Source organism: Pteropus vampyrus, unplaced genomic scaffold, assembly GCF_000151845.1.
Source record: "Pteropus vampyrus isolate Shadow unplaced genomic scaffold, Pvam_2.0 Scaffold249, whole genome shotgun sequence".
Taxonomy (NCBI): Eukaryota; Metazoa; Chordata; class Mammalia; order Chiroptera; family Pteropodidae; genus Pteropus; species Pteropus vampyrus.
In genome coordinates this window covers 1,023,779-1,038,494 of record NW_011889030.1, presented here as the reverse complement: position 1 = coordinate 1,038,494, position 14,716 = coordinate 1,023,779, and the positions used below count along the sequence as shown (strand labels likewise).

Below are 14,716 nucleotides of genomic sequence, written 5' to 3'. Positions count from 1 at the left end.
GTCCTGGTGTGGGCTTCTTTGGATTTCTGGTTTTTGGGATTCTCTGAGCTTCTTGGGGTATTATGTCTATTTCCTTCACCAGGTTAGGGAAGTTTTCCATCATTATTTCTTCCAATAGCTCTTCAACATCTTGTTTTCCTTCAGGTACCCCTATAGCATGGATATTTTTACCTTTGATAGTGTCCCATAAGCTCCTTAAATTATTATTATAGTCTCGGCTTCTTTTTTCTTGTAATTCTGATTGGGTGTCCTTGGCTTTCCCATCCTCTATATAGGTCATTTGATCCTCTTTTTTATTCACTTTGTTTATTCCATTTAACATACTTCTTATCTCAGATAATGTGTTCTTCACTTCTGACTGGTTCCCTTTTATAATTTCCATTTCCATTTTTATGTTTTTTATCTCTGTTGAAATTCTCACTGAATTCATCTACACTTCCCATAAATTCATTGAGCATCTTTATAACTAGTGTTTTGAACTCTGCATCTGTTAGATTGCTCGACTCTATTATTCCTGGATCTCTGTTCTGTTCTCTCATATGGTTTCTGTTTCTTTATCTTCCCGTTTTGGCTGCCTTTCTGTGTCTGTTTCTATGTACTAAGCAAAGGTCCTAAGTCTCCTGGTCTTATTAGTGTGGCTTTGTGTAGTAGATGTCCAGTGGCACAGTCCTGAGAGGGGTTCAGCTGTAGGCCAAATTTAGCCCAAGCCTGTAGCCCTCCAGTGCCATCTGTTAAGATTCAGCAAGCAATCCACAGATGCTGTGCTTATAGTTGCTTCAAAAGGCCATACCAGAAACTGAGGCCAGGCGCCACCAGGGTGAGTCTAGGTGCTGCTCAGCAAGGTGCACCTGACTTGCTAAGGATACACCTGGATGTGGCTTGGTTAGGGCTGGGAGTTGGGAGAGGTGGAGTTTCCGGGAATCCTCTGGGTGGAGCAACCTCTGTTATCCTGTTTGATGACGTCAGGGCTATGGCGGCGCTGTGTCCGCACGCTGGAAGCAGGGCTCTACGGAGGAAAATGGGTACAGCTGGCACTTCTGTACAGAGCAAGTCTCGCTTCGGCACTCACTTGGACAACTCAGTGCCCCCCTGTAAGTCCCTGCGCAGCCGAAACGGCACTCATGCTCAGAGTAGTTCCATCACCGTTAAAGTTCACTCGCAGACGTGGCCCCTTTAAAAAGAGTCTGCCGCTGCTGCAGCTGCCACCTCATTCTCACTCGGCTGTTGGAGACCGGGCAGTCCTGCGTCCTCACCCTGTCCTACCTTCTGCTAATGCAGGGTGCTTTCTTGGCTTTCTCCCTAGTTGTATGGCTTGTTCATCTAGATCCCAGGTGATTTTTCCTTGCTGTTAGTTTCTTGTTTCTGTCACAACTTTGATTTGGTCTCCAGAAGGATGAACAGAGCCTCTATCATCTACATCATTTTTGGGAGGGGTGGGGGACTGGGAATACTTATCTTAATACTGAATTTTGAGCAGGATATTTGCTGTATGTTTCTGGAATTTGACCTCTTTCAGGTTATGAATGATTTTGTCTTTTCATTCACTAATTTTGTTTTGTTTTTGTTTTGTTTTGCTTTTGTTTAGCTTTGCTTTAATAAGTATAGGAATAAAACTATTATCAAATGCTTTTCTAAAACCTGTTGAAATACAGTAAAACAAGAAATTTCATTGTTAGATTTCCCAATCATGAGCCATTGGTTTATTCCTGGAATATACTACATTGTCTTGCTGTATCATTATTCTTTTATTACATAGTTATATTTAATTTGCTAATTTTTTAATTTAGATATTTAATGTTTAAATTAACAACCGAATTGCCTGATAGCTCTATTCCCTATCTAATTCCTGTGTAATTTTGTTATCAGGTTACATAACAGTAAAACAAAATTGAAATAGGAGGGGCCTAGAAATCAAATAATCAGCTCTTCATCTTATAGGTGGATAACCACAGACAGAGGCAAATGATTTTGTTAGCAAAACTAATATCAGAGACAGGGTTGTGTGATTTAAGGTTCATAAAGTTTGGGAGGCAGCTTGAGATGCAAAATTCAAGAAAATATGAAGTTCCTTGGTAATAATTTGTTTCTACGGATCACCCTGACTACAGTTGCCTCTAGCTTCCTATTGTACTTAGAAACTTAGAGTTTTATTCTTTGATTCCTTCATGTGTTCCTCTAAATAGATTGTGTTTCTTGAGATTTGCTTGCATCGTCTTTGATTTCCCTGGCAGTTCCCAGCCCACATAATAGGTGCAAAATCAATATCTGTTACTTGGTGAAATTGTTTCCCTGTACCTTGCCCTGAACTTTTATAGCATGATTCTATTAGTTAAATATTCTTCAAAACTCATAATTCATGGTCATTTCTTGTTACTACAAGGAGTAGCAGAGCAGCACTATTTCACCAGGAGAAATAGAAGAGGTGGCTTGGTTAGCCAAACGTCACTTGGGTGCCTACACTAGGAGACCACAGCGCCTCTGCTATGCTTCTCAGACTCAGTCCCAGGCCACTGAGCTAAACTTTCCTGGAAACAAAGTATGCATTACATTATGTACCGTATGTGTTAAAGCTCCTGAGTTTGTCGATGAGAGTTACCGCACTTCTTTCCATCTGCCATACTTACGAGCATTTGGCAGCCAGTTTAGGCCCTTTGAAGAGTTATTCTCTACCTGATTAAAAATAAATTAACTAAAATCTAAAGTAGGAACTATTCAGTTATTCTCAATTTGATATCTTAAGTGAAAGTAAAACTTAAAAGAAGCTGCCCCCCAGGCTTTGTTAAGTATGATGACCAGACAAGAAGAAAAGTATGTTACTTTTCTTTGAAGTCCAGCTTTCTCAGCCTTGTGGAATATTGCAAATGAATTTCAAAGGGAAATTTCATCTCTCATTCTCTCTTGTCCTGGATTTCTGCTGCTGTATCCTCCCTCTAAACTCCATTTTTCTTTCTTACTGTGGGAATGATACATTCTTAAGCATACTATTTCATGCATTCATGTATTTATTCATTCACTGAAGAACTATTTATTGTTTGGCTACCAGGTGGTATGAACTGAGATCCTAATGATGAGCAAACACAGGTGAGACCCTTGCTGTTAACAAAGAGAGGAAATGGTCACTAATCAAATAATCTACTCAGTGAATGTTTAATTACAAACTAAGAATCATGCTCTGAAGAAAAAAACTAATTGGGGTAGAGGAAGGTCTCGTGTGGGTGGGGCAATGCAGTGTTGGTGAAAATTTTTCTAAAGAATTACTTTTGAACAGAGATCTGACAAGTGTCAGTTAAACATGTCTAAGTGGTATAAATAAGGATGACAGAGAAGAAGGCAGAGGGGCATATTCCAAGCTAAAGAAAATATCATGTGCAAATATCCTATGACAGAAGGAAGCATTGATATCTAAAAGCAGATTGATATATCTGAAGCAAAGAAAGAAACATAACTGTGCATGATGAGTTTGGACCAGACTATACAGGACCATATAGGGAAGGTGATATGGTATGGGGGTGGGGAGATGATAATAGGAGGATCAAATTTGTGTTTGAAAAAAGTTGTCAGTTATAGTATAGTGAATATATTGTAGAGGAGGCACAGTGACTGGGAATAAAAGCTAAGACTGGACACAATAATAAAAAATAAGATGACAGTAAATGACTAGAGTGGGGAGCAAAAAAATAGATACAAGAGATGTTTGAGAAGTGAAATCAAAAGGTATAGATAGATATGGGAATGGGAGAGTGAATCTTGTGCAGACAGCCTCTAGCTCTCTGCTTTGGGTCACAAGGCACAGGGTTATTTCACCACCTACACAGTCCTGAGTCCACACTAGTCCAGTTTGACCATCATCATTCCATCCAAACTCTCTAAGAATGACCCTCTGTGAGGCTGAATCAATGGATAATTTCAGGGATTATTTATTTGACTTCTCAGTATTTGATTTTTGAGACTACCTTCTTTTGAAAATTAATTAATTTTAAATTTATTTTCAATTGCAATTGACATTTGGTATTATTTTTAAATTAGTTTTAGGTGTACAGCATAGTGGTTAAACAGTTTTATAATTTACAGTGATCTCCCTCGATTAGTCTAGTACCCATCTGACACTATACAGATTTATTACAATATTATTAACTATTTCCTATACTGTACTTTGTGTTCCCTTGACTATTTCATAATTACCAATTTGTACTACATCAAACTAAAAAGCTTTTGCACAGCAAAAGAAATCATCAAAAAAAAAAAAAAAGAAAGGACAACTTACTGGATAGAAGAAGATATTCACCAATGATGCATCCAATAAGGGGTTAATATCCAAAATTTATAAAGAACTCATGCAAGTTAACACCCAGAAAACTAACAATCCAATTAGAAAATGGGCAGAGAACCCAAACAAACATTTTTCTAGAGTCCATACAGATGGGCCAATAGACATGTGAAAAGATACTAAATGTCACTAATCATCAGAGAAATGCAAATTAAAACTACAATGACATATCACTTCACATCTGTCACAGTGACTATCATCAATAAATCAACACATGAGTACTAATGAGGATATGGAGAAAAGGGAACCCTCATGCACTGTTGGCGGGATTGTAAATTGCAGCCACTCTGGAAAAATTTAGCGGTTCCTCAAAAAATTAAAAATGAGCTACCTTATGACTCAGGAATTTCATTTCTGGGTATTTATCCAAAGAAATTCAAAATATGAATTTGAAAAGATACATGCATGCTAATGTTCATTGATTGCATCATTATTTGCAATAGCCAAGATATGGAAACAACTTAAGTGCCCATCAATGGATGATTGAATAAAGAAGAGGTGGTACAAATCTACAATGGAATATTACTCAGCCATAAAAAATAATGAAATCTTCCCATTTGCAACAACATGGATGGACCTGGAAGGCATTATGCAAACCAAAATAAATCAAACAGTGAAAGACAAATAACATATGATTTCACTTATATGTAGAACCTAAGAAACAAAGTAAACAAACCAAACAGAAACAGACTCATAGATACAGAGAATAAACTGATGGTTGCTGAAAGGGAGGGGGGATGGGAAAAAAAGGTGAAGGAAGACTTCCTTTTTGAAACTTTCTGTTCTCTCAGCCTCTGCGACATCAGAATATTGTGAGTAACCTGCTCTATCTCTTGCCACCTTTGCTAAGACTCAACATAGGGTTATCTTTTTCTATCTGCTTAATAAATATCGATATCTTAGATAATCTTCTAAAAATATTTGCTCCCTACACAATCAAATCCGATTGTTAAGCTAGTGACTTCCTAATTAATATCCACTGTAGACCCATCCTAACTACATAGCTAACTACTTATTGGATATGTCTACTTATATTTCTCAATGGCAACTCAAACTCAAAGTATCTAGTCAAAATCTAGATATCTCTCATGTACCTGAAGAACTAGTGTTCCCTCTATCAGTGATTTGGCCAGTGACTTATAATTTTACTATTTAGTAGTGTGTCCAAAAGGCATGGACCTCTCTTTTTATTTTAAGATTTTGTGACCCCTTGTTCTTTTCCAAATTCAGAAAAAAATCCAAATCTCCTTTTCAAATACAAAATTAAAAATAAAGAACTGATGTCAGCTATATTGTTTCTGTAGCCCTACTCAGAGTCTGCCAGTGTTCATTTGTATCTTTCCTACAGATTTTTCAGATTTTGATGTTCCCAATAAACATGTGAAGTCAGACTGAAATCAACTCTGGATAATTAAGTATAATGACCCAATTGTTTTCTTTTCTCTAAAACTTAAAGTAATGATACTTACTTTTGTGCTCATATTATAGATAATTAGAAACTTTTTTTTTTTGATGAGAAAGGGACAGAAAAAGAACACAACTTCAACAAATAAATAAAATAGTAATAAGGCTTCTATGAAATATTATTCATTGAATGTATTCATTTAAGACACAATAGAAAATCATTTTTAGTTATGATAATTCACTTTCTAGCTGGACAAAGATAAATCATTATTTTTATTACATGGACTAAATACTATTTTTAGGATACTTCGCTTGATTAGCCATAATTTTTTAAAAGAACACATTACTATCTTTCCCTTCCAGCAGCTCACTGTTACATAGTGAATCTAGGAAGAATGAAGTTTGTGCTATAATTGTGGGAGTATGGAAGGTAGAAAGATGAATTCTGATTTGGGGCATCTGAAAAGGGTATGTGGAGGAGTTATCTGATCCAGGCCTTGATGTATAAGTTTGAATTTGAAAGAGCATATGACAGGATGGTTTTCAGGTGGAATGAACAACTTGCAAATGATTAACCCAAAAATGGGAAATTATTTTCTTCAAGAATTGTATGTTCTTTTGTACCTGGTATATAAAATATTCTAATAGACATTGAAGAAATAGATATTTGAGGAAAGACAAGTATAAACACATTTATCTACATGCTCTGGAACTGAAATGAATACCTTCTTCCCTGCATTGGCCCCTGATACTAGGACATTCAGGTGGCCTAAGTCAAGAGGAAGACATTTGATTAGGAGATGCTTTCCATTAAATGATTATGATTCTACATTGCCAACAATTAGCGTTGCTGAAAGTACTCTGTGAAATTAGTACTTAATTGTTGTGTAAATTTCTGGTTCAATAATTCAATCATTTATGATAGCATGCAAGATAAAATAAACTTGGTTTACTTAAGTAGAAAACAAAAGAGACTTCACTGAAAGACACAAGGTAGGGCATGTAAGTAAAGGCAAAATGAAGAAAAAGACAGCTCAGATTGGGCAGGAACAAGGAGTACTTTAGGGCGTTAGGCAGTAGGGTGTTGAATATGCCCAGGATGGAGTTAGAGGAGGACTATGAGACTTCATTAACAGTCATACCAAGAGTTCACACCACTGGATTAGAGGAAGAGAGAGCAGTTCTCCAAAGGGAAATCAGAGTATTAATGACAGAAAGAGGAATGGATTCTGGGTAAAAGATCAGAAATGTTTCCTATACTTGATTTTCTTGTTTCCTATATATTTTGATTTTTTAACTTTTCTCTTTTTGTTATAGACTAAATGTTTGTGTCTCAAAAATTCATATGTTGAAATCCTAAACGCCATGGTATTGGGAGGTGGGGCTTTTAGGAGGTGATTAGGTTACAAGGGCAGAACCCTCATGAATGGGATTAGTGTCCTTGTAAAAGAGACCCTAGAGAGATCCTTCACCTTTTTTGTCATGTGAGGTTACAGCTAGAGGCACAGCTGTCTCTGTGATAGAGGAAGCAAGTACTTACCAGACACCAAATCTGCCAGAATATGGTCCTGGACTTCCTATCCTCTGGAACAGTGAGAAGTAAATTCTGTTGTTCATAAGCTAACCAGTATGGTACTTTTGTTATGGTAGCCTGAATAGACTAAGCACTATTTCTCAAGTAGTAGTATAAGTCATTTTTTCTTGTCCCTAATTTATAAAGCATTTCCTATGACTTCCTAGCCTTTTCCACATGTATTCAAGTCGTACTTTTTATAGATTATTTCCTCTTTACATTAACCATCTGAAAGGCGTGTCTACCCAAACAAATGAAAATCAGCCCAAAGTCCAAATATATGTTTGCTTTCTCTATTTTTTTGTTTGTTTGTGTGTGTGTGTTTGTGTGTAGGGAGGTGAGATATCAGAATCACTTAGAGAACTTTTAAAAATCAAATTAAACATAACTTCTACTACCTTAACTTCCATCCATAGACACACTATATCAGAGTAATTTGGCAACAAACAAACAAACAAAAACAACAACAACAACAAAAACCCTGGAATTTCCCTTTTTAATAGCTATTTACTGGTGATTCTATTATACTCACCATCTAATTTATCCTACAAATATTGAGAACTGCTAATATAGACTTTATATGGACCCAACTTTATTTCTATTACTGAGGATATGTGACATTCTGGATTCTATGACTACTATGAGAAAATCGTTGAGAGATTTCATCTCATGATAACAAAGAAGTTTTTAACGTGTGTAACTTTGGACTACCCACAAAGAGAATAGGCTGACTTGCAAATCAGTACATTCTCTGTCTCTGAAAGTGTTTACACAGGAGTTGCATGACCATCTGCCTGAGAGGAATATAAAATGAAAATGAGACAGTGACATTTCTCTCCCATTGAGATACACTGTGACATGATATTGCAGTTAACTATATATAAATAATAAAGGCGCAACAATGGAAATCTCACCAAACATCAGAGTTTTCCTCACATTCTTAAGAAATTATATCACAGATGAATTTCTGTGTGAGAACCCCTTAGTGACAGACTGACTGACGGCTTAGAGAAGTTAACAAATTGCCCATGATCAGAGAGCTTATTAACTCTGGGAATTAGGTTCAAATCTAGATCTGTTTATCTCCAAAACCTCCATAAGCCCTAATTTCTCTTAGTGGGCACAAACTTTCCACAAGGCTTTCTTGAATACTGAAGCTTTACACAGACTTTTGAAACATTGTCAAAGTTAGATATACAAAGATATCAAATGTCCAAATATCTCAAACTATTTTACAAAATATTTTATTTGCATGCTGCTTTCTTTAACTATGAGGGATTCGCCTTCATGCTGTGCTTGGCAACATACTCGACTACCAAAAGAGCCCCATAGAATTTAGGAATAATTATTGTTAGTGGAAATTTGTCTTCTATTTACACAGTGATGCGACTTTAGAAAATATGTCACAAGTCAGTCATATTAGAAATATAAAGATATTTCTGTCATGTAAATTTATGTTTTGTCACAGAATATTAGCTATTTTATAAATTTGAATTCGTATAAAGTATCACTAGAACTTTACATACCTTAATCTGGAAATAATACTACTTGATTATCTAGAAAGTTTATCTGATATAGAACAGTTCTGGCAAAGAGAAATTCTATTATGTCTGAATAAAAGAAACAGAAAGAGTATTAATATTGATAATTAATTGAGTTGAAATCTTTTAGCTGTGTTGTATTTTCAATTAGGAGTGTTGTAAAATTTAAGTCTGCTAATATAAACAGAAATTTTGTGTTCAAGATGATTTCCATGTTATGTTAGTTATTGAATTGGCTTGCAGTAAACATGGTGGCTAACAAATGTCCAGAACAAGAATGCCTATTTTTAAATGGAGAAAAAGAGAATGATGATACATTAAAAGTAAATAAATAGAAAAAATAAAACGGTGGCTATATGGGGCACCTTTTTGTAATTCTTTAAATTTAGGATTAACCAGCATTCTGATTTGACCAAAAGATTGAACCTATAATTTTTATTTTATTTTGTTTTATTTTTTACTTAAATAGTGTTAGAATTTACAGACGGTTTTTTTTTTTTTTGCAAGTGTAGTGCAAATTATTATAAGGTATATTAAAGCAATTAGACTGCTGAATTTAACCTTCTGTGAGTGGGGCTTGAGGAGTTGAGGAGAGGGGCACAGAAACTACTGTCCTTTTCAAATAATTCACAAACGTGCTAATTATGTGTCAGATAATAAAGTTGAGGCACTGTGACCTTCAAGCCAACAAAAGACCTTTTCAAGTGAGCCATTTCCATGTACATTAATATAGTGAGCAATGCCCTTCCACAGTTAAATAATGTATGGCTATTATTTCATTATATGTAAATGCAAACCAAAGAGTTGTTTCATTGTTGACGTATTAAAAGTAATGCTATAAAAAACAAAGACTATAAATCCATTTCAGTAACATTTTGTGATCTTTTTATATATGCTTGTTATTTGCTTTGATTGCATGCAGCAACGTGTGGTTTCTCCGCAACTGAATGCATTTTAGATTTGAACAGTAAAAACTGCATCGTGTTAAAGTATATAATAATCAACAGAGGCATTAGGTATGTTAGAAAAATTATTTTTAAAACAACAAACTCTTTGCAGCGATGAAGACAGTTATGTATTCCATAGATCAGAGTAAACACTACCTCTGTACACAAATACTTGCTAGCAAGAGGAATGTTGAATAAGAGTGAGGTTCAAAGGAAAAGAAAAGAATCTCATGCTCTTTCTCATGGCTCATGGTATAAAGAAAATATTTGTAAATATTAGGCTTAGGTATAGGACATAACGGCAGTTATTTAAAAGAACATTCATTTCACTGGAAGAGAGTATAAGTTTCAAAAGCAATAATGTATAAAGGAATTTGGTTGTCACTAATGCTTGAATCAAATAGATTGCTAGAATGTCAAACAGTGCCCATAAGGTTGTGGTAGAATATCAAGAACAGGAAGAAGAATTTAATTATCTTCTATTCGTCTAGCTTTGTAGTATATTTGGTGCTGAATAAACATGAATAAAGATATAGTCATTCTTAATGCAACTTAAGTAGGCATAATAAACCTCTGGGAAATAATAAACCAATTACAAAAGTAAAGTAAACCACAATCATACGAGATTCCAAGAACCTATTAGCATTCGATCCATAGATACAATTTTTTTCAGTCCCATAGCAAATCATAATAGCATCATATTAACGATTAGATGTTGATACCAAGAGATTATATGGGGTTTACTGATTCACTCACCAGTCTTTCCTTTTGTTCTAAACAATTTTATAGGGCCCTTTGTTGTTTTTTGTTTTAATAGATTCTCTGAATGCTTTCATAAAACAGACACCAGTGACATTTATGAGAATGCTGTTGTTTATTACTGAGATTTTCAATGTAGGTATACATGGATAATAAATGTTTCTGCATTTCCTTGATAATCTGAAATAATTTTCATTATTTTTGATTTTATTTAAGGTGGCAAATCTTGCTTGTTCCATGTCAACAAATGAAGATGGGATTAAAATTGTCAAAATTGCAGCCAATCACTTGGAAACTTTGTGTCCACAGGTATGATAACTCAGATACTCTTCTACAAAGCTAGCTATAAAAAGTATATATAATGCTTCAGACTCTTATACACATGGAAAGATATTAAAATATTTATTTTAAACACAGAAGATGACTCATCCTAAGATTATGGTTTATTTTTTACTAATCATCTATTTCTTTACTTAGCACCTGGTTTTTGTAGCATTCCCTGAGGGCCGATATCAGAATCTTGTGAGAGAAAAATATAATTTGAAATCAAAGTGGTACTTTGTCTCCAACAGATTTGATTTATTTTTAGTGATTATTTATTTTGAAACCTCAAATAGAATGAAAGGAACATTTTCTTTCCTTTTATCAAAAGAAGGCATGGCTTTGGTAAAAGCCAAGAAATGTTTTTTTTGTTGTTTTATTGTCTTTAATTTCCTGAAATCTGAAGAGCAACACGTTTTTAGGGAGTTGTATCTAGATGACTAGGAACCTTGAAGCCATGAATTAGGATACACCTAAAGGCAATCTTAGTCACCTTGTCTAAAATAAGCAATAAATAATTTCTTCCTAATAAAGACCACAAATGTAAGAATGTAAAATGTTGCAATGATTAGAAATTTTAAGTCTTTGGACACCTGCCAAGATTTTTATTTTATTAAAAGTATGTGTTAAATTTTTGATTTGCCTTGCTGATGATTTTATCACTAGGGAACTAGTAAGGGAGACTGCTTCTTTGGACTTGATGTTAATTAACTAGTAAAAACTGGCTGGAGAAGTGGAGTCTGGAGGATCTGCAACTGAGACTGCACAACTGATATCAGTTTTCTGTGAGATCCTACAGGGGACAGAATACCCCAATGAGGTTTCTGAAGTGGTTGAATCACTTATACTCCCCTCAACAGTCTATGAGGATTCTCATTTCTCCACATTGTGGATACTACTTGATGCCGTCATTTTTAAAAGAATGACTTTTTAAATCTGAGGAGTATTAAATAAATCTCACTGGCTTTATAATTTTCTGATTAAAAAGAGACTTTTTTCAGATATTTATTAATCATTTAGCTTTCTAATTTTGTGAATTGCCTAAACCTTTTTGAAAAATTTTAAAATTATTATTATATTGCTTGGGTTTTTAAAAAATATCTTCTGTTGTCTATGGCTTTAAAAAATTTTGAAAACAATATTTTAATCAATGAGGATTTTAAGAACTTTAATGTAAACATATGATCTATCTTTTAATGCCTTCGATAGATATTTATAGAGCACCTACCCTGTGCCACATGTCTGTTGTTTTGTGCTTTGCTAAGGAATTCTTCCAATAAAATTATTATAAAGTACCATACTATCTTTTAAAAAGATTGAAACATATAGATCTTTATTTGATCTGAAATTTGTTTTTATGTGTAACATGAGCTAGAGATCTACTTCATTTTCTTTCTAGTGCTAACCATTGGGCAATATCATGCATTAAGTAGTTGATCCTTTCCCAATTAATGTGAAATGCTACCATTTGTTCTGCACATACACATATACACTATAAATGTTTCCATTGGTTTATATATATATATTTGTATACACATACATGTATATACTTATACACATATATAATATACACATACATATATAATACATATATATCAAATATGTATAACATTTTACTACTATTCCATATGTAAATATAGATTGATAGATAAATCGAAATATGTCTCAAATATTTATGTTTCTAGATTCTCTCTTGTGTTCCACTGGTCTATGTCTTTATCCCTACTACATACAGTATTGCAATGTCTTAATTATGGTTTTATACTAAATCTTAATATCTTTTGGGCAAATTGGCTCACCTCATTTTTTTCTTTAAATTATTGCTATTCTTATTTTGCTCTTTTATGTAACTTTTAGTAGCAACTTGCCAAGTTTGATGAAAATACATGTTAGAATATTTATTGAACATTTCTAAATGTTTTAAATTTTAGATTATTTTAGAGAATAATCACTTTTTTAAGATATTAAATAGTTTCATTAATAAACATGTTTTATGTATCTCTATAATTAGAACTCTTTTTTATGTCCTTCAGGGATTTCTTAAATTTTTTATTTTTTATTATAAATCCCATGGCTACATACTGCTGGCTTCCAAATTTTTCTCTCCAAGCTAGAACTTTTACCTAATGACTGAACTTAAACATCTAGTTTTCCTCGTGACATTTCCACTTCAATATCTAGAAGACATCTAAGACTTAAAATAGCCAAAATGGAACTCTTAAATTTGTCTGTCCCCATCTCATTCTGTTTCTTCTTCAGTCTTAGTGATTTTAATTAATGGCATGGTTGTCCTTCTAGTTGCTCTGGGGAAAAACCCGTAAATTCATTCAGTAAATGTTTATTGAACACATTGTATGTGGTAGGCACTATTTATGCATCTGGAGGAAAATAGTAAAAAAAAAAAAAGCAAACAAAAATCCTTACCTTTGTGAAGCTTATAGTCTAATGACTTCTATTGGCTGTTTTTTCTATTAACAAGTCCTATCGTTTTCACCAAAAAATATTGATTTTGAATCTATATGCTTTTCTCCATTCTGTCAACATGTTAGCTTATGACATTATCATCTTTATCTAATCTACTTTTTACTTTCTATATAAAAGCCAAAGTAAAATTGTAAAAAATTTTTTTTGTAGCAATTACTTTCCTTAGCTTTTTACAGTGAAATGCAAAAAATTTTTATGGTTTAATCAGACTTATATGAACTTCTTACTGCCTAACTTCCAGCCCCATCCCATATTATTTTCCTTTCCAATCATTAGATTTCTGTTTCTAGAACACAGCAGGCTCCTTCCTACCTGAGGGGGTTTGCACTTGGTAATTTCCCATTGCTCTTTTCTCATATAGCCATATAGACAGCTCCTGTTATATTCAATTTGTGAGGACTCACCTCAAACATCATCTTCTCAATTCCTTAAATCACTCCTGCAGGTATATCCTACTATGTCATCATATTTATTTCTTTTAGAATCTATCACAACCTGAAATTATATTTTATATTATTTTGTTATTTTTATTGTGTATTTTTGCGTTCAAACATAAAGTTCATGAAGGCAATAATTTAGTCATCCTTATTCATTACTTACATATCCTGCACCTAACAGAAATGAAGCTATATTGAATATTCAACAAATTTTTGTCCAATATATAAATGAATGATAGGGATTCTAGAATGATAAATTATTCGATATTCATAGAGGGCAGCAAGGCTTTAAAAATCTTTATAATACTTTTTCTAAAATGGTGTGTTTTCTTTCTGACAACATAAAAAACATAGTGTAATTAGTTTTAATTGCAACTGATGAAAAAATATCTTTAAAATGCCTGATTAATATATAGTTGCCAACCAAGGATGAGGCCTGTACCGGTGGGCTGCAGTGATCCTCTTGACTTAGCACATTTCAATGTTTTACTAGTGATTTGGATAAAATTATAGAATACATGTTCTTATTTTTTTTAGTTAAAAATAACAGAATAAAGGAAATAGATGAAGTAATTCAGTCATAAAGAATTTGGATATTCTAGAATATGAACTAAATCTCAGTTTGTTTATATAATACATATAAATATTAAACCTTATATACTGAGCACTCTAAAACAAATTGCTAAGATAGAGAATGGAATAAATATGGCTTAACAAAAACTTAGCCTCTGAAAGGCTTAGTAATTTTAGTTGATAATAACCTCAATGTGAATCAGCAGTATGGTATAGCTGTCAGAAAAACTCATATAATTTAACATTTTTTCATCAAAGAATAGTTCTAAAACTTATTTTAATCTTCTCTATATGTCAACATTATTTTAAAAACTGTGTTAATTTTATAGTTTCTTGAATTTCAGAATTAT

General features: G+C 33.5%; 1 protein-coding gene across 1 annotated transcript in view; it reads left to right on the top strand.

Annotated features, from left to right (window-relative positions):
* The window catches only part of CTNNA3 (catenin alpha 3), a 1,489,877-nt gene that overhangs the window by 907,841 nt on the left and 567,320 nt on the right, over positions 1–14,716 (top strand). The window contains exon 11 of the mRNA XM_023520113.1: positions 10,768–10,860. Coding sequence (XP_023375881.1) covers positions 10,768–10,860 — 93 coding nt within the window. The remainder of the gene's footprint in view (positions 1–10,767; positions 10,861–14,716) is intronic.